This window comes from Schistocerca piceifrons, chromosome 1, assembly GCF_021461385.2.
Source record: "Schistocerca piceifrons isolate TAMUIC-IGC-003096 chromosome 1, iqSchPice1.1, whole genome shotgun sequence".
Lineage (NCBI taxonomy): Eukaryota > Metazoa > Arthropoda > Insecta > Orthoptera > Acrididae > Schistocerca > Schistocerca piceifrons.
The window spans coordinates 266838003-266862845 of NC_060138.1; the positions used below are offsets into that span (position 1 = coordinate 266838003).

Sequence of the window (24843 nt, forward strand, 5' to 3'; positions counted from 1 at the left end):
TAGTGATGAAAAGAATAATCCATGGTTTGTCCAAATCAAGTTACAGAATTTTAGGATGTGAATGCACAGAAAATCAATTAAAGTCAATTTTTTGAAAAAATATTATAAGACATGAAAATTTCGGTAGGATTGAACCGATCCTATCTAAATATGTAGAAAATTCAACAAAATTTATCAGTGAACCTGGTCTATATTCTTTAGTTATGAGATTAAAATGCCTTTCAGAGAAAATTTTCAAGATTGGGAATGCAAAGAAGTTTTACCATCTAAGAGAAACCATGGAGAATATAAAATGGAAGACAGAATAACACAGTTAGAAAATTTAAATAAAATCAAAGATGAAAGGATGGATAGTTTGAGAGAACTTTATGATGAATTTGAAATAATAAACTAAAGGAACAAAGAAACAAATACATTATTACTTCGTGTTGCACCTCAAACAGTTAACAAAAATTTAAGGTCGACTTTCGTTCTTTTGAAATTATTTGACGATGATTGTGAATGCACTATATTATTAGAACTCAGAGAGAAAATTTACAGGAATAGTTAAACAGAATCTAAGATAGACATACAAATTGTGAAGAAATGTGAGGACTCAATTACAGTCTTACTTCAGTAGATTTATATCAACAAATGAAGGAAACTTGGCACAATTGTTTTTACGTTTTGAATGATTATACTCAAGAACAATTGATTAGTGATTTAATAAATCTAGGCATGGAAAATTAAATTTATATATTCTACACAGAATTTCAGCAAATGGCGTCTCATTCTCTTGACATTAAAAGATATTAAAAACCAGAGGTGTGGAGCAGCACCTCTGTAAAGAAATGAGGTGTTATTATTTTAAAGAAGAATCGAATTATTGACATGAAAATTTTAAACTTTTATTCATTATGGTATTTCAGGTTGTGGGAAGTTGCACCCTGAAGAAACAGGACTAATTTCATTTAATGTTTTCTGTATGGAAATCCAGACAGGATGAACTTTTAGGTAGCTAAATTTTTTAAATATATTTTATAATATATATTTTCAATGGTCAAATATTTGACCCCTGAAAAAAATAACACCGAATAATTTATGTGAAAAAGGCAGCAGTGGAATAATATGACCACTGAAATAAGAATGAGAAATGTATTAATTTTATTGAAATAATTGATAAGCTAATAAAAGTTATTTTTAATAAATGGCAGATATACCAAATACATCTAATGCCGATGTCACTAGTTGAGAAACAACTATGAAGAATATTTTTTAATTTATACGGAATAAGAACAGGATTGTTTATAACATCAAAGAAGTTAGTATCATAATTGATAAAGGGAATAATTTATGGTTTAAAGGTAAACGTGTTGCAGAAATTTTAGAATATAAGAATCCCCAAGAAGCAGTTCATGAGCATACTAGAGAAAAACATTGTAAGGTATACAATGCCCTAAAGGAGAGCAAATTGCTCACCTTACTTCTCCATACTATTTTTATTAATGAATCATATTTATGTTCATTAATAATGAAATCTAACATGAAGCAAACCGAAGATTTCCATAACTGGGTACCTGAAGGAGGCTTAACTTCAATTTAAAAAAATGGCCAATATAAACTACAATCAACAACTGACAAGTTACAAGAATGAAGTGAAGATTTACAATGTGATAAAGAAATAGCTATGTGTGTTCTGAAGAGAAGAAGAGAAGACATTCAAAATCTAAGAGAACACATTAATGAGAAAGATGAAATAATTAGAGAAATAAAACCACCTGTAGTTACACCAGATCAAATATTTACTTGAGACATATGTCTGTTGATTTAAGAATCACTCAATGATGAATACGATTATTATGTCACTAGAATACAAAAAAGAATTTTACAATGACAGTTATTTGAATTTGTACATAAGCATCCATATTGTGAAGAAATGTAACAACTTGAGTACAATCCTGACTCAATAAATTTATACGAAGGAATGACTGAAAATTTGAGGATTGTCTCTCATCTGAACTATCTTTTAATATGGATGACTATACACAAGACCAGTTAAAGATATACTTAGTCTGCATCAGACTTAATCAATGTAAGTCTGTTTTTTAAGTCATTCATAAACAATACAAATAAATAATTCACATTTTCATCAGTTAATTAATTAATGAATATATAGATTATATATTTATTGTCATTTGGTTAACACAAAGAAAGGAGAAATGACAGTGCAAATTTTTTCATTGGTACTGTTTGGTACATTTATGTATATATAAACTTAAATGAGATATTTTTAAATTTAGTTACTTGAAGATGGTGCTACTACTAAGAACAAAGTTGTTTGAACATGCAATACAATATTTCTCAGTAAAAGTATTTTTCTAATTACTTGTTTCATAATTAAATTTAAGTCTGATAAGGTCACAAAACCCATCATTTAATTTTATCAACCCAAATTTAAAATCTTCAAAGAATTCTTAACTTAAAGGAACTTTTATTTGAATATCGAAACATACTCTATCTTCTTTAATAGAACAGTTAGCAGAATGAATACTATAATCAACATCAAACTGATTTAAAGTTTCAATAAAGGCTTCCATTTAAGTATAAAAATGATCTTTTTTTGATAACGATATGCAATCATTTGTTTTTCAACTTCTCTATTTTCTTCAGCAGCTTTCAAAACATTATCACCTAACCCCATAATTCCTTGTTTTATTTGTTCAATTGCAACAATAACTGCTTGTCCTTTTTTTGTATTTTTCATATCGGTTCGAGGTTATTCCAAAGCTTGAATTGTTCTTCCAATCCTTCAGTTATCTTTCTATTCCGTTTAGCTTTTTTAATAACTTCTGAGTTGTGCTTTGTAAACATTTATTACAGATGAAAAAACATTACTTAAACATTTTTAAATATTTATGTTTAATGTTTATATTTAACTTTTATGTTATTATGAAATTCTGTATTTTATTTCTGAACTTACCTTCATTTGACATCTTCAACTTTTTTAGTCCTGTCTTCCTCAGTTGCGTGTAATATTACGGTATATTGATAATTTTTATTTATTTACCATCTGACAGCAACTGAATAAAACACAATTTTAGTGCCATACATCACATCTAAGCCAGCCAGCTACCAAGAGGAACAAATTCCAACAATCAGGAATATATAAACTTGAATGTAAGAGTTGTGTTGCAGTATACATAGGCATGACATGCAGGAATTTTGAAACAAGATACAATGAACATAACGGATGTTGGAAATATGAAACAAAACAATTCACATTTGCAGAGCATTTAAAACACCATCACCATCATCCTACAAACATGGAACAAGAAATGAAAATAATGAGAATAAGCAACCATGACAAACATCTTATACAAACGCAAGAAAACTTCCATATCCAAGAAGCCATAGCAGAAACAAATGTGTGATAAATGAATATACACACATTCACACAGGCTCCCTGCTACACTTAATAAAGGAAACATAAAACAAAACAACTCTTCCCCACAGCATCTGGACACACACACACACACACACACACACACACACACACACACACACACACACACAGCCCCCCAAAAAATTATACCACACAAAAACACACTCTCACACACACAGCACAAAAAAATTATATCACACCAAAACACACACACACATACACACACACACACACACACACACACACACACACACACACACAGAAACACACACAAATGCATACACAAACAGATACTTCAATAATTACACTCGAAAGTTTGACAGATGGCAACAGAAACCAAAACATTGCATTGAAACAAGCGTTCAGTTCATAGTGCTGTGGAATGTGGGAAAAAACCGCAAATTGGCAGTCATAAGAAGAAGAACAACACCAAAAATGCAACAGGAGCGTAATATGTAAGAAATTGTCCACGCAACCTATAGGTACAGTTCAAAATATTACTACTTAATAGGAAATTCCAACCACCAGAACTGTTTATAACCTATAGGCACAGTGACAAAAATATAAATTAAATAGCTAAGATACAGGGTGTTACAAAAAGGTACAGCCAAACTTTCAGGAAACATTCCTCACACACAAAGAAAGAAAATATGTTATGTGGACATGTGTCTGGAAACGCTTGCTTTCCATGTTAGAGCTCATTTTATTACTTCTCTTCAAATCACATTAATCATGGAATGGAAACACACAGCAACAGAACGTACCAGTGTGACTTCAAACACTTGGTTACGGGAAATGTTCAAAATGTCCTCTGTCAGCGAGGATACGTAAATCCACCCTCCATCGCATGGAATCCCTGATGCGCTGATGCAGCCCTGGAGAATGGCGTATTGTATCACAGCCACCCACAATACAAGCACGAAGAGTCTCTACATTTGGTACCGGGGTTACGTAGACAGGAGCTTTCAAATGCCCCTATAAATGAAAGTCAAGAGGGTTGAGGTCAGGAGAGCGTGGAGGCCACGAAATTGGTCTGCCTCTACCAATCCATCGGTCACCGTATCTTTCGTTGAGAAGCGTACCAACACTTCGACTGAAATGTGCAGGAGCTCCATCGTGCATGAACCACATGTTGTGTTGTACTTGTAAGGGCACATGTTCTGCAGTACCGGTAGAGTATCCCATATGAAATCATGATAACGTTCTCCATTGAGCGTAAGTGGAAGAACATGGGGCCCAATCAAGACATCGCCAACAATGCCTGCCCAAACGTTCATAGAAAATCTGTGTTGATGACGTGATTGCACATTTGCGTGCGGATTCTCGTCAGCCCACACATGTGGCGGTGAATCGAGGAAGTACAGTACATACTGACGAAACTAAAATGAGCTCTAACATGGAAATTAAGCATTTCCGGACATGTGTCCTCATAACATCCTTTCTTTATTTGTGTGTGAGGAACGTTTCCTGAAAGTTTGGCCGTACATTTCTGTAACACCCTGTATGTACACATTCCAGGCCACTGATGATGCCTTGCAGAAAATAAAGGCGAAACGTGTATGGCACTAAAATTGTGTTGCTGTCAGATGGTCCATAAGTAAAAATTATCAATATACCATAATATTACCTTCATTTGGTTTCTAGTTATGTATATAAAAAACCAAATTGATCATTACATCATTTACTACAAATTTAAAAAAGCACCACCAATGAACTCATGATAAATATGATTTAAATTTGTTTCATCTTGTTTGAAAGTAATTAAAATTTAAGATTACCTGTAACTAATTTTTTATGATTTTTGAAAAAGTTTCTATTCTTTCATGTCTTCCTCTAGTAAAATATTCTCTACCTATAACCTGGGTTTCAAGAATGAAGTCATCACTTACTACTACTGTATTATCTAGACATCGCTCTAATGGAATAATTTCTTCATTATTTTCAATAAAAGCAGTAATTTTTTTGTTGTATTTATCTTAAATTATTTCACATTTTTATAATGTCTTCATATTTTGGTTGATCTAAACTTTTTGAATAAACATACAAATTATTAATTTTATTCCAATTCAGCCACCCTAGTGCTAGAATATAATTGTTGATAAATAATGTAATTTTTCCAAAACCACTTGGTACTATGATTGCACATGGAATAGAATTTGGCAAAAGTGTACCATGTTTATTTTCTGATTTCTTTTCTGGAATTCTTATTTTCAGTTCCCAATCTGTGTGACTGCTAAACAGTCTTGACTAAGTCTCGTTTATTTAAAGTCATCTATTCATAAAAAAAGATTATCTGTAAAATGTATTACTAGTTGGTTTTTATTCAACTTTTTTAACACCAAATATTATATCAAAAAGTGATTAAAATTACTGTGATACAGACATAAAAAGTTTATCAGAAGTTAAATTTTATTCTGATGTAGAAGCAATAGAAATTCCTGGCGGTCAATATTGTTTGAAAAACTTAGAAAGCATTATTCAATCGAAAAAGGTAAATATTCGTATTATTTTAAATAGAGTTGTAACTGAAAGTGATGTTAAATTATTTAGGGATAAAGAAGATCACATCAGTCAAATTTTAGGATTTAAAAATCAAATTTGGAAGCCAATAAAAAACTGTTGAAAAAAGATGTTTCTAAACCTATTCCATTCCAATTAATTATTATAAATTTTAATTTGGCTGATGGAATGTTTGTTAAACATACTGGTCATTTTATAGAGAAACTAAAATTATTGTTTCATTTAAACCTAATGCTGAATTAGGAAGACCAATAATTTATGAACCACATTATCCTGTAGATATACCTGTTGATTCTATTCAAGAATTTGAAATTTCTGTAGCTGATGAAATTAATAACGTGATTGACTTTAATGGTCCTTATGTAACAGTTTTTTTAAATGTCTTAATGAATTTTATCCTTAAAACAGCAGAACAAAATCGAGAGTTCTCAGTTTTACACATACACTGTGAATGAGAAAAGAAAAAATAATTCCAGTGCACCTAACAGAGGTACAGAGATTGAAATAAATATTGGTGATGGATGGCTTCATCCAAATAATGCACAATCATACATGAACATTAGAACTGTTATAGCTATTCCAGATGAATCAGAATCAGGTTATCAAACATATAATGGAAAATCTAATAAAACATTAATCGATAATTATGTGACAAAACTGTTTGTGTTTGTGACCACAAAACAAGGAAATAATATTTTATCTAGAATGGAACATCCTTTTATTTCATCAACAGCTATGTTTTATTTGACTATAAAATAAACTTACAAGGACATATTCTTAATAATGGAAAAATAAAGAGTAATAAAAATGAAGTGCTTTATCCATTATCAATGTTTGGTGGAGTTTTTAAACATTAAAAAGAAACTATGCAGGAAGGAGAATTAACAGCAGCTTTTACTAGGTCTTCTAGTTCTGGAGATGCAGTTCTTAGATGGTCTGAATATAATGCTGCAGGAATTGAATTTAAGATACACTTCCTTAGGAAGGAAAAATTGTAATAAAATCGATGACCAACCTGGGTACCAATTATTAAATATGAACCAATACATGAGTTAGAACAACGAGAAAATATTCTGAAAAATCGAAAAGTTCTGATATCGTTTTATGAACTATATGCTGTGGAAGTTGCAGGTTTGAGTGGTAAGAAAAATTTTGAAATAGATATGAGTTACTGTAACTCAGTGGATTCTGAAATACCATATTTCTTGTTTGCTACATTTCAAACAAATCGTAAAAATAATCAGTTATTTGACTATTCGTTATTTGACTATGTTAATCCACAGAATATATATGTGAAAAATGGAAGAAACGAAATTTTCTCACAGGAAATGTGGAATATTAATCATCCAAATAAGTACTGAAAATTTTTAGCTGTATAAATGATTAAAAAATAGAAAAAGTTAATTAAATCTATACAGCTTTTTTGCATTTCATTTTGAAGTATTTACAGAAAGAAAGAGAAAATAAAAACTTAAATATCTTATGTCACTTAGAAAATGATCTACAATCCTCATATATCTAAGTATCTCTTTTTATGCAGATGGACTGCTAGTTTACAACTTGTAATTATATGGTAGCATGTGGCCTCTAGATAAAAATATTGCAACAGTTTTTGTCAGTGCAAGGAAGGTCGTGTGATGTGTGAGTTTATATAAACATTTTCTCGCGCTGTTTGCGGAAGAACATTATCTCGTGCCGAACTAAGCAATCCATAACTTCATTCAGAGATGGCGGTCATGTACAATCCATAGAAAATAATAGGGAAACATATTTCAATTTAAACACAAATGAATTTTTTAAAAGTTTTCAGTATTCATACTAACTTTTACATGTAATTCATATTTCAACACCTCAAATAAAATATTAAAATGTGAAGAAAACAATTTCTTTATTTCGAAATAAACTGATGAAAGTAGTGCTTTTAGAAAGTACATTGTCACTCATATAACAACTATATATACAATCTTAGAGGTTCTTTACAGTGTCAAAACTCTAAGCTCTGTATGTAGACTGAAGGATTTTGGCCCTTACCTGACAAAATCATCAAAATGAATAAACAAAGCAGTTCTCTTAATTCAGAACTTAGTCTTCATGTAGCACTGTGCACATAGGTTCAGAGGAGCCCAAAAAAGGATGATGTGGTGGTTGTTTTGTGGTTTTTGGAAATGACTTTTTATTTTTCCTATTAATTTTTAACAATCTTTAAATGGACAATACGAAACAGATGAAGCAATGTGGTTGTACGTAGCCTGTTCATAGATTGGCAATGCTATAGTCTGTGTTAATATCACTGACAGCACTCTGCGCCCTCGCCATGAGATTCTGTGTTTGCACAGTCAACCTGTTAGCATGTGGATAGAGAAGTGTATGTACACGTTTTTTTCGTGGAGTCTCTGTGTTGGTAGGACAACAATGTAAAATGAGATGAAATTTCTTATACGAAAATATGCAAGGAATGATATGACAATGGAGGTATAATTGATAATGTTTGGGTAGTGGAATTATTGACAACTATATAACTGGGTGCCACATGAATACGGTAAAATTTTCTAAATACATTATTTACTCTTCGACAAAATCTTTCTTTTGATAACCATATGCCTTCTAGTAGCTAGAGCCTACAATAATAAGAATCTTTTTATTTAGCTGGCTGTTGCTGCTACTTGCTGCAATTGCTGTAGTTGATGTTATGAAGATTTTTGTGACGTAAGTGGCTTATGAAAAACAATGGGGTTTCCACCAGTGGGATTCGTGATAGAAATGAGTTTAGGCAATTAACAGAGTTGGAGATACTATCATATTTCTTTAATTTGGATTTAAATTACTGTTAAGATTTCTTGCACTTCAGGGCTATTCTTTTGTGTTAATTATTGGAAGTCATGATGTCAATGTATAGCAATCAGATTGTGTTGGGGTTGTATATTGTGGGTAATAAATGAATAGGTTAATTCTGAGTTGTCTTTGTCAGGGAAAGTTCTGTTGGTAGAGTGCTTAGTAAAAAAAATAATTAAAGAGTTGCATGGTGAGTGCCTAGAGAAAAAAAATTAATGAATTTTATAAAGAGAATCATCGAAAAGGTGGTTATTGTTGGATTTGTAAGGAATGTAAAAAATATTACCTGGAAACTAAAGTTACTTGTGAATGAAGTAGAACTGCAAACAAGCCTTCTCATAAAGGAACATTTACAATCTCCAATTCATAAAAATCTTATGACTGCTCAAGAAGAAAGAATTTGGAAAATATTGGACAAGGAATAGATATCTTACCTTACCATAATTCATATTATTTATTTTCTTACATTCACCTTCTATAAAAAATAATAAATTTTATTTTCTTACACACTTTTTATAAAGAATATTAAATTTTATTCCCTTATGCATGAAAAAATAATTATTTTGAAAACTGGTGAATGTGTTATGAAAAATATTCATTTTATAAATTCTTCTAAGTAATTTAAATGAAATTAAGTGAATTAGCCCCGAAAAAGTGGATTATATTAGCTAGATTTGGTAGGTTCTGGGTACGTTTTCATCTGCTAGTGAAGGAACGAGTGAATCAAGTGAGTGAGCTAGGAAGTGGAAAGTGAACCAGAACATACTGAATATAACTACTGTTGATACTTCAAATTCATGTGTTTCCTTCTATTTGGGTTAAAGCCACAGTGTGTATGGATCTTTCATTTCTGCTGTTTCGTTTTAATTCACTTTTGTATGGAGAGTTATGAATGTGAATTACATTAGATGAATTTAGTGTCATGCAAAATCATGAAACTGCTACCAGAAATCTATACTGTTTTCTCCATGATATGTTTCAAAACGTTTACCTTCATTTTCTGATACATATTGTTGGCAGTTACTGGATTAGATGAGATGTGTTATAATTTCTCTGAATCCTTAGGAAGTGAGAGCAGATGATGAGTAATTTGAGCCTAATTATAGCAATAATTATAACCAGTTGCGTATTACAATCTTTAAGTATGTTTATCCTGTGAACAAATTTTTCAAGCCTGAGCAGGTTCAGAGTTGATGATGGTAATGTAAACTGAACGATGAAAATTTGCAGAAGCTTTAACATTAAACTAATGGAACACCACTCTTGCTATAAAGTTAAATACCTTTTTATGCAGAATGTCATAGATTTATATATGACATTCTGCATAAAAAGGCATTTAACTTTAACTATATAAATCTGAGTGTGGATGACAACAAAAATTTCTCAGAGATGTGCAAAAGATAATGTGAATCTATTTCTCTAAAATTTACAGTGTAATAGCTCTATTAACAAATATACATACTGAATTATCAGCACATATAGCTTATTAATGTTATTGATAATAAATACAGAATTGAAAAACGTTACATTGCTGATGAGTAGAGTAATAATGTAAAAGTACTGTCCAGGTAGAGCAGTATCATTTCAAATTTTGCCTGAAATATCATGTATGAAGTAGGACCCATAGTCAGTATTCAATTACAGGTGAGACAAAGGCGATGGCATGCTACCTCTTACAGGACTATTCATATTCAAGTACTGCAGTGCTTAAATAACCTTCTGGTTAAATACAGGTTCACGATTTTACTTTAGCCTTATGAAAGATTTTAAAGCAACAAATTCTATCACAGAGTTCTTAAAATTACAGTGTAATATTTAATACAAAGATTTGTTTTTGTTAAATAAACTCTGAAGCACAAGATTTCTGAAGGGAAAAAGAAGGCTAGCAGCCTGAAACATCATACATTGCATTCCAACAAAATAACAGTGCACATAATACAAAATAGGGCAAATTAAATTACAATGAAAAAGCTTAAGAAGATTTTAAATGTTTCAACAATAAAGAATTAATATTTACATACATTAGGTATTTTTGTAAAAGAAAACAGATGTAATATGATTGTAATCATGTAGTAAAGAGTCTACATCAACAAATCCAGGTTTTTAAACTAACATTAATGAGATGGAACGTGTTACACTCCACAGCAATGAAAACAACCGAACTTCTCAGTAGAACAACTTTCTATTGACAGATAGTGAACCAAAACAAGATGTTGTTAATAAATATGTATACCTCCAGAATAAGATCATTCCATAAAATTCATTAACTGTGACAAAATTACTAGAAAACGTCACACATTCCAGACTGACTTTCTACAAATTTTTGAAGAGGTAATTAACTGCTTTAAAACAGGTATTCCTCCATCCCTTATTAATGAACTTTACACAACGAGAAACCAGAAGGATGTAATCAAAGTAAGACAGAGGAATGTACTCAGGCATAGAAAGTTGAGAATCCCTGGGATTTGTCCACTTACCAGGACAATTTAGTTACTTTTACAGAAATACAAGTCACTGAGGAATGAAATAGATAAGAAGTGCAGGGAAGCTAAGGCGAAATGGCTGCATAAAAAATGTGAAGAAATCGAAAAAGAAATGACTGTGGGAAGGACTCTCTCACTATTATATGAAAGTCAAAGCAACCTTCAGTGAGATTAATAACAAAGTTGTGACATTAAGAGTGCAACGGAGTTCGACTGTTAAATGGAGAGGAGAGGGCGGTTAGGTGGAAAGAGTACATTGAAGGCCTATAGGAGTGGGACGATTTGTCTGATGTGTTAGAAGAAGAAACAGGAGTCGATTTAGAAGAGATAGGGGATACAATATTAGAGTCAGAATTTAAAAGAGCTTTCGAGGAGTTAAGATCAAATAAGGCGGAAGGGATCGATAACATTCCATCAGAATTTCTAAAATCATTGGGAGAAATGGCAACAAGACGACTATTCACGTTGGGGTGTAGAATGCTTGTGTCTGGCGACATACGATCCGACTTTCGCAAAAATATCAGCCACAGAATTCCGAAGACTGTAAGAGGTGACAAATACGAGAATTATCACACAATCAGCTTAGCAGCTCATTCATACAAGATGCTGGCAAGAATAATATACAGAAGAATGGAAAGGAAAGCTGAGGATATGTTAGATGACGATCAATTTGGCTTTAGGAAAGGTAAAGGCACCAGAGAGGGAATTATCACGTTGCGGTTGATAATGGAAGCAAGGCTAAAAAAATAAAGACAAAGTATTCATAGGATTTTTCGACCTGGAAAAAGCATTCGACAATGTAAAATGTTGCAAAATGTTCGAAATTTTGAAATAAGTAGGGGTAAGCTGTAGCGATGAAACGGGTAATACACAATACGTACAAGAGCCAAGAGGGAATAGTAAGAGTGGACGACCAAGAACGAAGTGCTCGGATTAAAAATGGTGTAAGACAGGGATCTAGGCTTTCGTCCATACTGTTCAATCGGTACATCGAAGAAGCAATGATGGAAATAAAGGAAAGATTGTTGAGTGGGATTAAAATTCAGGGTGAGAGGGTATCAATAATACGATTCCCTTATGATATTGCTAGTCTGAGTGAAAGTGAAGGAGAATTACATGATCTGCTGAATGGAATGAACAGTGTAATGAGTACAGAATATGGACTGAAAGTAAATCGAAGAAAGACGAAGGTAATGAGAAGTAGCAGAAGTGAGAGTATCGAGAAACTTAATATCAGAAGTAGATGAAGTTAAGGAATTCTACTACCAAGGCAGCAAAGTAACCAGTGACGGACGGAGCAAGGAGGACATCAAAAGCAGACTATAAATGGCAAAAAACTTATTCCTGGCCAAGAGAAGTCGACTAGTATCAAACATAGGCCTTAATTTGATGAAAAAATTTCTCGAATGTTGGTTTGGAGCATGGCATTGTATGGTAGTGAAACACGGACTGTGGGAAAACCAGAACAGAAGAGAATCTAATCGTTTGAGATGCGGTGGTACAGACGAATGCTGAAGGTTAGGTGGACTGATAAGGTAGGAAATGAGGAGGTTCTGTGCAGAATCGGAGAGGAAAAGAACATGTGGAAAACACTGGCAAGGAGAATGCTCACGATGATAGGACATCTGTTAAGACATGGGGGAATGAGTTCCATGGTACCAGATGGGGCTGGAGAGGGTAAAAACTGTAGAGGAACACAGAGACTAAAATACATCCAGCAAATAATTGAAGACATAGGTTGCAAGTGCTACTCTGAGATGAAGAGGTTGGCACAGGAGAGGAATTCGTGGTGGGCCATATCAAACCTTGACAAGTGACATCACAGAGAGGTGACTTAGTTGCAGCAGAGGAATCGTTTGAGAATACATGTTTCAATCTGCAACGAGTGTGTGCAGTTTCGAAACTTCCTGACGGATTAAAACCGTGTGCCGCACGCAGACTCTGCTGGCTGCTTGTAAGCCAATTTATTTTCTTTCAGGAGTGCTAGTCCAGGATAAGATCCTGGAAAGCTCTGTGAAGTTCGGTACGGGAGATATGCTGTCAGAGGTAAAGCATTATGCTGTGGTCGAGAGTTGCGCCTGAATAGCTCCGTCGGAACAGATGAAGTTACCGGTATGATTCAGGGCCCGGCAAACAGTTTTAATCCGCCTGCAAGTTTCAAAACATCTCATTTTCCAATCCAGAGTGATTCATTCACCCATTAACGTTCGTTGAACGCTATGGTGACCGGCGTGTCTTTATCTTTTATTAGCATTCAGAAATCGTGTCGTCGTCTTTCTCTTTAGCCTTAAATACATTATCGCAAAACAACTCTGATTTTCTTCTTCTAACGAAGAAAATTCGGAGAAAGCTTTGGCGGTAAATTAATGTTGTGTAGATGCGAATTTGTAGATATTATCAGCTTGAAAATATTTTTTGAAACGTCTAATAAGCTGTGACATACGGTATTTAAAACAAATTTTATGTTGTGAACAAGTCAATTTCATTGGAGATTTCAAATGAAGAGAAGTATCGTTATCACTCGGAATAATTTTTTTCTATAGCTGTACTTTTTTCTGAAACATGTAACGTTATCATTTAATTTTAATATGCACACGTTGTATCTTTGCAAGTAGAGATTCAACGTATTTAAATTTTAAGAATTTGATGTACGTATTCTAGTGTAACAAAAAAATCTGATTTAATGAAGTAGCATATTCGCGATTTTTTTTTCCGAAAAGAGTGAACTTTTTCTACACTCATATTCGTTACTACTTCGAACAGAGATGAATGTCACGTGTCTTTCAATGAATTGCGAGCACAGGTCACTGGATTTTCATTCGCCCTCTCAGTTCAGTTACAGTAAGTACCCAGTTTTGGAATACTTCTGTGGCACCTCTGCAAGAAAGTCGTTGCACACGATCTTCGAACTACTGGACTAGATAATATTTGACATGTTATCGTGTATTCAAAATAGATGGCTAGGTAAAGAACCACAATGAAAGAATAAGCAAAAAAATATTGCATAAAAGTTTTTATTAAATACAGCGTTTGATAATTTAGAACCCGGACACATAGACCAAAGTGATTAGATATGCACTGTCCTAGAACTCGCAAAATATCGCTTCCTAAAAGCATTGGTCTGCAAGACACCATTTACCCGCATTGCAAAATGTGAATAACTCTCCACAACTAAGGCCAAGAACCCTCATCTTCTCCGGTATACATACACGCGACCCTACTCTGTTCCCACAGCCATACAAAAATGGAGCATTACAGAACCACCATATTGTTTCGTTAATACTCGACGGAATGAACTAGTATGATCTCAAACCATTACATTTCTCACGACAGATGATTAGACGTGAGTCATGAAGCACCTGTCCCTAATTCGAAAGGCACTTAATGTAGATGGTGATTCTCAACAAATGTTTCTGTAGGGATTATGTGTTTTTCTTTACTTCCTCTCGAAATGATTACTGGAAATGGAGATTTTCCTTATGTACAAACCTGTACATTCTGCCCGACGCAGGCTATCACCATCTCGTCGATGACCTCTGAGATGTTTTTCTTGGCGAGCCACTTGGATGCTCTAAGCATTACCTGGTAAGGCAGAGAAGGAATTAGTCTTGAGATTAAAAAAGAAAGAAACTGAAATATGAGCAACTGTAAAAAGTTAAGTTAATCATAATACTTTTTATCGAAGTATGGCACAAGTGCCGTTAACATTTTTGAATATTTAAGCTCGTGTGCAGGACCTGAGCTCGAACCCTGAATCCTTGCATTGCACTACTGCGTGCACAATCCGTGCACATTCACACGTTCCGACTGTGGTCAAGTAAAATTGTCCGCTGTGTCTTTTCTCCCAGACGTGACAGTTCAGCAACTTAGCAAGAGAGCTCTATAGATTTTGAAACGAAAGATGGGAAACACAAGCCAAGTTACAACTTTGATGGCGTCTGTGAGGCGTGTACAATTTGCATAATTTGTAACTACATGCAAAATAGGGGATCAGGCCTTGAGTCCCGACCAACACCCAATTTAAACTTCCCGTAAAATTGGTAGTCATGTGGCATTCAGGGCTGCCTAATGAGAAAGGTGTTTTTTATTCTTATTCCTGTAACAGGCTGCTTTTCCCTCGCCCAGTGTGAGTGTTGTGTCTCACGTGTAGGCGGCCATGATGAGTACGTGGGGATTCTATTTAAGTGCTAGTGTTGTTGACGATCAAAAAGAGGAGAAAAGCTGAAAACCGGTGCCGGTACATAGCCTATAGATCGCGAGCGGCTCCTTGGGGGCCGCAGAGCGTAACGTCTGCACTGGATGGACGACTCATACTCTACAGTACTAATGCTCTCACTCCATGAGACGCTGCGGAGAGGTGCAGGGAGTGGACATGAAATCCGATTGTGTGTAACTTATAGTTCGTAATAAGTAAAAGTAATATCAGGTTGACGAACTTGTCAACATTATAAACACAGCTAAACTAGATGCCATTTTGTTCAGTTTATGAAACGAATAAATTGGGTGAGTTTCAAAACACAAGAAGTCTCAAGCGGGAATGCAAAGTCAGTGGCACAGATAACATTGCATCAGGAATGCCAGATCAGCGAGTTTTAACGGTCGCTAAAGGAGGCGAAGCATTAATAGGAGTTATGAGAAGATCAGTATCTGGCTTTTGAAACGACACCAGCAGCCAATGTCAATGGAAAAGCAGAGTCAAGTAAATCATTGACAGGGTAGGGGCAGGCGTTCAGATCTCCCAATGAACTGCAGGAGAAACGTCACCTGATGACTCATCATCGAGGAAGCGCAGAAGTAAGACATGGGACGTTGGCTATTGAAATTCCCGTGCGGTCATCCACATTTAGGTTTTTCGTTGTTTCCCTAAATCGCATAACGCAAATGTCGGGATGGTTCCTTTGAAAACGCACTGCCAGTTTCCTTCCTGTTCTTCCCCAGTATCGCCAAGCAGAGGGAACATAGTTACTGACAGAACGCATCATCATAGACGTGTTTTTTCACCAGCGCAAAGAGCCAACGGAGAGATGCGTGTGTGTTAAAATGGAAAATAACTAGGAAGCCACAAATTCCAGTATTCCATCGGAGAACTTTGAAATAAATTATACTGAACGTGGTCCATAATTCGTTATGGGACCGCGAAATGCAAACGTTTGGAAAGGAGGACACTAGATCTACATCTACATGATTACTCTGCAGTTCACAATTAAGAGTGTGGCAGAGGGTTCATCGTACCATCTTCAAGCTATTTTCTGCCGTTCCACTTTCGAACAGCGCGCGGAAAAAACGAACACTTAATTTTTTCCGTGTGGGTTCTGATTTCTCTCATTTTATTATGATGATTATTTCTCCATATGTAGATGGACGCCAATATAATATAATCACACTCTGACGAGAAACCAGTGACTGAAATTTGATGAGAAGATCTTTCATCACGAAAAACGCCTTTATTTTAATGATTGCCACCCTATTTCACATATCATACCGTAGCCCCATCTCGCCTATTTCGCGATAGTACAAAATGAACTGTCCTTCTTTGAATTTTTTCGATGCCCTCCGTCAATACTACCTGATTTGGATCCCATATTGCACAACAATAGTCCAGAAGATAGCGAACAAGCATACTGTAAGTAGTCTATTTAGCAGATCCCCCCCACATACATCTCACGTATTGACCACGAGGAGAAAATTCGAGAAATTAGAGCCAACACAGAGGCTTGCCGACAATCATTCTTCTCACGCACAATTCGTGAGTGGAACAGGGTTGGGGAGATCAGACAGTGGTACCGAAAGTACCCTCCGCCACACACCATTAGGTGGCTTGCGGAATATGATGTATATGTAGAAAATGGTTCTGGAAAATCGCCGAATCACTAACAGAGAGGTTGTTGATGATGTCAGCATATTATTTTGGATTATTTGGGAATGAAATGTGTAGGAGCAAAGTTTGTATTTAAGTAGTTGAATTTTGACCAAAAACGACGTCGCGTAGACATCGCTCAGTGATTGCTGAATGATCAAGAACTTCTAAAGATGGTTATAACAGGTGGCGAAACATAAGTATATGGGTATGACGCCGAAACCAAGGTCCAGTCGTTCCAATGGAATCTTCTCACTTTTTTTTTTTGGTTCAAATGGCTCTGAGCACTATGGAACTTAACTGCTGAGGTCACACAGTCCCCTAGACCTTGGAACTACCTAAACCTAACTAGCCTAAGGACATCACACACATCCATGCCCGAGGCAGGATTCGAACCTGCGACCGTAGCGGTCGCGCGGTTCCAGACTGTAGCGCCTAGAACCGCTCGGCCACTCCGGCCGGCAGATCATTATGAGTTCTTACTTTATGGTCGTACGGTCAGTAAGGAATACTACCTGGAAGTTATGCGCTGTTTGCGTGAAGCAGTCCGAAGAAACCGAACAAAATTGTGGCAAAACCGTTTGTGGAAATTGCATCGCGATAGTGCTTCCGCTCACATCTCAGAGCTTGTTCGTGATTTTTTGTCAAAAAATAGAATTGTTATGTTGCCTCAACAGCCATTTTCGCCGGACACGGTCTCCAGTGACTTCTTTCTATTCCAGAGGTGGAAGAAAATCATGAAATGACGTCATTTTGCCACCGTTTCAGATAAAAACGGAATCGCTGAGGGAATTGAACGCCGTAACGAAAAGTGGTTTCCAGAAGTGCTTCAAAGACTAGAAAAAGCGCTGGCACAGTTGTATTACATCTGAGGGAACAAAGTTAATATTCATGAATAAATAAAGACTCTTGAAATAGGAAAGTTCCCGTTATTTTTTGATCACACGTCGGACACTTTAGTGTGTTACAGTGACAGGAAATGCGGTTTATTTGGTGTGATGCTGTTATTCCTATAGCAGAATCGAACTATCAGAAACTTTATGCTGACGCGATATGAGAAAAACAGCATTTCTAATCGGGTTTTTTTAAAAAATTTGCATTGTATTATTATAGTAAACGTGTTATAATAAGTATTAGATTCGGAGTGTAAGCTTAGAAATCGCCACGACTTTAGCCATAAAAACAATGATAGCTACAGCAGAAACTTGCGCACTTTGCAGTATCTTGAGGCTTTCCTAGGAGTCGTCAGGCGCATTTTCTCTGGCATTCCGGCACGTATCTGCAATTTGGTCTTTGCATTTTGTAGCTAGAGTCAGCCCAAACGATTGCTGCACGTCACTTCTTCCACGCAACGTCCACTATTATAAGAAAGCGTCGGTTTGTTTCCAATTACATACAAAATTGTTTTTAAATCGGAATTTTGTTTTCCCACTCGATACAGCGCTCCCAAATTAATTTATCCCGATATTCGCTTTATGTATGTACATTAACAGGAACAGTAAAACACCAAGAATGTTCGACTGCTGCCCTGGCCAGCACATTCTCCAGATCTCTCACCAATTGAAAACGTCTGGTCAGTGGTGGCCGAGCAACTGGCTCTTCACAATACGCCAATCACTACTCTTGATGAACTGTGGCAGCATGTTGAAGCAGCATGGGCAGCTGTAACTGTACACGCCATCCAAGCTCTAATTGACTCAATGCCCAGGCGTCAAGGCCGTTATTACGGCCAGAGGTGGTTGTTCTGGGTGCTGATTTCTCAGGATCTATGTACCCAAATTGCGTGAAAATGTAATCACATGTCAGTTCTAGTATAATATATTTGTCCAATGAATTCTCGTTTATCATCTGCATTTCTTCTTGGTGTAGCAATTTTAATGGCTAGCAATGTAGCCTGTCAAAGGATAAAATCTCCAACAATGTTATCAACTCTGAAACGAACAATCTGCAACACGACTGAAAACAATCGGCGCTCCCTTTCCAAACGATACTGCATAGGACGAATTTGATAAACGCAGAGAACCTGCGGAACAAAAGAAGAAAAGCGTACTGTGCAGAGGGGTAGATTGTCCATTTTCGGAAGAGGAGGAGAGAAAAATAAATCCTGAAGCTAAAAAATTTTCCTGATGGCACCCCTGCTGAAGTCCTACAAGCTTTTATGTGCACATAACTTTATATTTATACCAACTTTACAAGGCGTGTTTATTGCAGGGAAGAATACTAGATACATGGGAGAAGAAAAATGTGATCGTCTTGAGAAAAGGTGAGGACAGTGAGTGGCCTAACTCCAATGTTCTGTAATCCTATTTGCCTTCTCGATACCTTGGAGAATGTTCTGGAGAAACTGTTACGCAATACACTACAGGGCAAAAGAGATGTTTATGGAATGAATTCGCAACAGTATGGTTTCAGATGTGAGAAGCTAACAGAAGACGCTGTAAATGAAGCGATAAGACTTGTGAAAAACGATCTGCATAAATATGGTGGACATCGCCGGTGCGTTCGATCACTTATGGAGGCGAATGATTTTTGACAGGGGACTTGAACTGTCCACGAGCGTTATACAAATGTGTAAAGAACTTCTTTGAAAACAGAGAACTGACACTGTCGTGCCCACGAGAGACCCTAACAAAATAAATATCGAATGGCTGCCTACATGGGACCATAAGCGACTCTGTTTTCTGGGATCTGTTACTCGAACCGGTATTAGGGAAGCTGCAGGATAATAAAGAGGTCGTAGAATTAATGGCGTATGCTGACGACCTGAGGGTCCTTGTGAAGAGAAGCTTCAGAAGCAATCTGGGAGGTGGATGGGAAACAATTACGTCAGTGATGGCAGGGAGTCAAATTGTCTGTTGTGCATGAAAAGATAACGTAAATGCTGCTAAAAGGGGTTCTCGAAAGACCCCCAATCATGAAATTAAGCGACAGGTCCATAACATAATGAACAAAATTATTAGTAGCGCCAGTTACGATTAAAAGTTGCCAATGCAAACAGTAAGAGCGTATTATAACGCTTTTTTAACTGTGATCTTGGGGTCCTATGAGAGTGCTTGGGTCCACGGGCTCGTTACACTAGCACGGATAATTATCAGGGTGTGACGTGGGACACTTCTTCGGCTGACGGGAGCTTTCGGCACTGCGTCAGTTGAGATGTTGCAAATAATATTTTGAATATGTCCATTCGATCTGCAGATACGGAAAAAAGCGGTGCTGTACTGACTGAAGAAAGAACAATATCATGAAGTGCTGAATTCAATAGGAATACGAGCCACAAGCAAGCAGAAAATTCTAAATCAGATCCTCAACCTATGGGAGAAACGATTGTATGATGCCCGAACAGCGAGGCGCACTTGTGATTTCCTACCACGTATATAACAGAGACTGGGTATAACACACCTGAAGCCCTCAAGGAGTCTGACTCACTTCTTGATTGTTAATGGATCCTACACCGTCTGCTGGCATCAAATTGGTCTGATAGACATCCGGGTGTACCTGTTGCGGGGATGTCCCCCGCATGCCGATGTTGCTGATACTGATCGGCAGCAACTGAATCGGCACGGAAGACCCTCCTATGTCAAGGAAATACAGCGTTGCGAGAATGAAGGCATATCTTGAACGAAACTGGCGACACTATTTCAAGAAAGGCTTGGGTAGTGCGTCACCTTATCGATCAACCCCCGTCTACTGCCCTACGAGAGGCTGCGGCAATAGAGCGAGAAGCAACGCGACAAGGGTAGCTAAGGTCAACAGTTGCGCCAGATGAACTGCCAACACCGTGTGCACCCAAGGAACCAGAACCGGGGTGACGTGGATCGGCTTGCGGCTGCTCTCATTACCAGCAACAACGATGCTCCCTCGGAACAGAGAAATCATACCCTGCAATCAGGGACACATCAAACAATGGAAGAGGCACATGGAACCAAAACACCCTCTACAGCGCCCAAGGAACTGGCAGGGCGTGCCGATGGACTGGGGAGCGATGGATTACATTGTGGAATGTGTCAGATTTATTATGATAGTAGTAGGTGTTGCTTTTACTCATAGTAGAAGTAGTTCTCTTTTTCTAAATTAGTGCGTGCATCCGAGTTCCTGACAAGAAGAATACACAACAGAATGGAAAAAAATTGATGATGTGTTAGAAGACGATCAGTTTGGATTTAGGAATGGTAAAGGTAACATAGAGGCAGTTCTGATGCTGGGTTTAATAATGGAAACAAGACAAGAAAAATCAAGACACTATCATAGGATGTGTCTTTCGGCCAAAGTGTTCGACAATGTCACATGGTGCAAATTATGAGAAAAAATAGGGGTGAACTGTAGAGAAAGACGGGTAATGAATAATACACTACTGGTCATTAAAATTGCTACACCAAGAAGAAATGCAGATGATAAACGGGTATTCATTGGACAAATATATTATACTAGAACTGACACGTGATTACATTTTCACGCAATTTGGGTTCATAGATCCTGAGAAATCAGTACCCAGAACTACCACATCTGGCCGTAATAGCGGCCTTGATACGCCTGGGCATTGAGTCAAACAGAGCTTGGATGGCGTGTACAGGTACAGCTGCCCATGCAGCTTCAATCATCAAGAGTAGTGACTGGCGTATTGCGACGAGCCAGTTGCTCGGCCACCATTGACCAGACGTTTTCAATTGGTGAGAGATCTGGAGAATGTGCTGGCCAGGGCAGCATTCGAACATTTTCTCTATCCAGAAAGGCCCGTACAGGACCTGCAACATGCGGTCGTGTATTATCCTGCTGAAATTTAGGGTTTCGCAGGGATCGAATGAAGGGTAGAGCCACGGGTTGTAACACATGTGAAATGTAGTGTCCACTGTTCAAAGTGCCGTCAATGCGAACAAGAGGTGACCGAGACGTGTAACCAATGACACCCCATACCATCACGCCGGGTGATACGCCAGCATGACGATGACGAATACACGCTTCCAATGCGCGTTCACCGCGATGTGGCCAAACACGGATGCGACCATCATGATGCTGAAAACAGAACTGGATTCATCCGAAAAAATGACGTTTTGCCATTCGTGCACCCAGGTTCGTCGTTGGGTACAACATCGCAGGCGCTCCTGTCTGTGATGTAGCGTCAAGGGTAACAGCAGCCATGGCCTCCGAGCTGATAGTCCATGCTGCTGCAAACGTCGTGGAACTGTTCGTGCAGATGGTTGTTGTCTTGCATACGTCCCTATCTGTTGAGTCACGGATCGAGACGTGGCTGCACGATCCGTTACAGCCATGCGGATAAGATGCCTATCATCTCGACTGCTAGTGATACGAGGCCGTTGGGATCCAGCGTGGCGTTCCGTATTACCCTCCTGAACCCACCGATTCCATATTCTGCTAAACGTCATTGGATATAGACCAACGCGAATAGCAATGTCGCGATACGATAAACTACAATCGCGATAGGCTACAGTCCGACCTTTATCAAAGTCGGAAATGTGATGGTACGCATTTCTCCTCCTTACACGAGGCATCACAACAACATTTCACCAGGCAACGCTGGTCAACTGCTGTTTGTGTATGAGAAATCGGTTGGAAACTTTCCTCATGTCAGCACGTTGTAGGTGTCGCCACCGGCGCCAACCTTGTGTAAATGCTCTGAAAATCTAATCATTTGCATATCACAGCATCTTCTTCCTGTCGGTTAAATTTCGCGTCTGTAGCACGTCATCTTCGTGGTGTAGCAATTTTAATGGCCAGTAGTGTATGTACAAGAGACAAGAGGGAATAATGAGTGGAACACAAAGAACGTAGTGCTCGGTTTAAGAAGGGTGGAAGACAGCGATGTATTCTCTTGCCGCTGCTGTTCAGTCTGTACTGTAGAGAAAGCAATGTTGGAAATAAAAGATAGTTCCTGACTGGAATTAAAATTCAAAGTGGATGGATATCAATGATAAGATTTGCTGATGTCATTGCTACCTGAGTGAAAGTGAAGAAGAATTACAGTATCTGCTGAATAGAATGAGCCGTTCAGTGAGTACATAATATGAATTGAGAGTAAATCGGAGAATGATAAAAGTAATGAGAAGTAGCAGAAATGAGAACAAGTATAAAGAATTCCGGTACCTAGCCAGCAACATAACGCTTGACGGGCGGAGCGAGTACGACAAAAATGCAGACTGGCACTGGCGTTAAGTACTTCTGGCCAAGAGAAGTCTACTAGTATAAAATGTAGGCTTTTATGTGAGGAAGGAATTTCTGAGAAACGTTTAGAGCACGTCATTGTATGGCAATGAAACATGGACTGAAGGAAAACCGGAAAAGAAGAGAATCGAAGTGTTTGAGGGGTGGTGCTACAGAAGAATGTTGAAAATTAAAGGAATAAGGGACATCTATTCAGATGTCACGCAATAACTTTTAAGTGAAGGAACTGTCATGGGTAAAAACTAGAGGAAGGCAGAGACTGGAATACATCCAACAAATAATTGAGGACGTAGGTCCCGAGTGCTACTGTGAGATGATGAAGGTGACACCTGAGAGGAATTAGTGATGAGCCCCATCAAACTAGTCAGAAGACTGATTAATTAAAGAAAATTCTAATAATAATAATAATAACAGAAATAGTTATGGTGATGGGAAGTAATGTTGTGCAGTGTAAAATTATTAATTTATATTGCATAATTTGTGAAAGAGAAATACAGCAAGTGTTCAAATTACAGGCCAAAAGCTATAATGGAATGAAATAAATAAATAAACATACTACACGACGAATGGAAAAAAATTGTGTACTCAGTTTATTATTCGTTAGTGAAAAAGACTGAAGACTGCAGCAATAGCAAAAGAAGGTCTACACACCCATGGTATTTGGTCACTTTTGAATAAACAGCTGTGTGAACGTGAAGACGTCAAGTGACACAGCGTAGATTACTGTGTGCTAGAAACTTACCTCACAATTCTTTCTTGCTGCCTGTCGAATGCTTTCTTTCTCATCCGAGAGAGTCTTCTCTGTATTTTCAACATATTTCGACTGCAAGTATTCTGCATCAGTAAGAGCAGTTCTGCAAGAAACCAAAACGTAAAGAAATAACACATGTACGGAGTGAACCCAAAATAACAAAAACAAAGAGAACCTAATTATGCTTGAAAATTTTATACCATATCAGGACATGCTGAGTATGTGAACGTATAACGAAATGTGTCAATGACAAAACGTGCATACAACAGTAAAATGTGCCTACATTCATGTTTTCCTTGTTTTATAGCTATATTTAATTTGTTAATTCGTTGTTCGACATTCGTAGTATCGTGTCTTCCTACAAGTATTCGGATTACTTTAATACAGATGAATGTCGAGAGACAATGTGTGTGTGTGTGTGTGTGTGTGTGTGTGTGTGTGTGTGAGAGAGAGAGAGAGAGAGAGAGAGAGAGAGAAGAGAGAAAGTGTTCTGCTAAGGAGGAGGACTATTCTTTCGTCGGCAACCACGTTACCTTCCTCATCTCACGGTGAACCCCGTAAGATGCGTAGTTGGACAGCCTTTGAATTCAGTTGGTGGTTGTATAATTCTTCATTGTGCAATCATCACATCTCGTTACATTTATGGACACTAGTAAACAGACGATCTTTCTGAAACATACATACTGACATGGTATTCCTTATAGTTTAATGTGGATAACGCTGTTAATGTAATTCTGGAGTTTCTTCTCTCGAAATGGGCTGTTCAACTAGAAGAGCAATATCACCTGGCTGAATACAGAAA

General features: G+C 37.1%; 1 protein-coding gene across 1 annotated transcript in view; it reads right to left on the bottom strand.

Annotated features, from left to right (window-relative positions):
* The window catches only part of LOC124802886 (estradiol 17-beta-dehydrogenase 2-like), a 72793-nt gene that overhangs the window by 5680 nt on the left and 42270 nt on the right, over positions 1-24843 (bottom strand). Inside the window, exons 5-6 of the mRNA XM_047263937.1 lie at positions 24033-24144; positions 14746-14838 (exon numbers count right to left, since the gene is read on the bottom strand). Coding sequence (XP_047119893.1) covers positions 14746-14838; positions 24033-24144 — 205 coding nt within the window. The remainder of the gene's footprint in view (positions 1-14745; positions 14839-24032; positions 24145-24843) is intronic.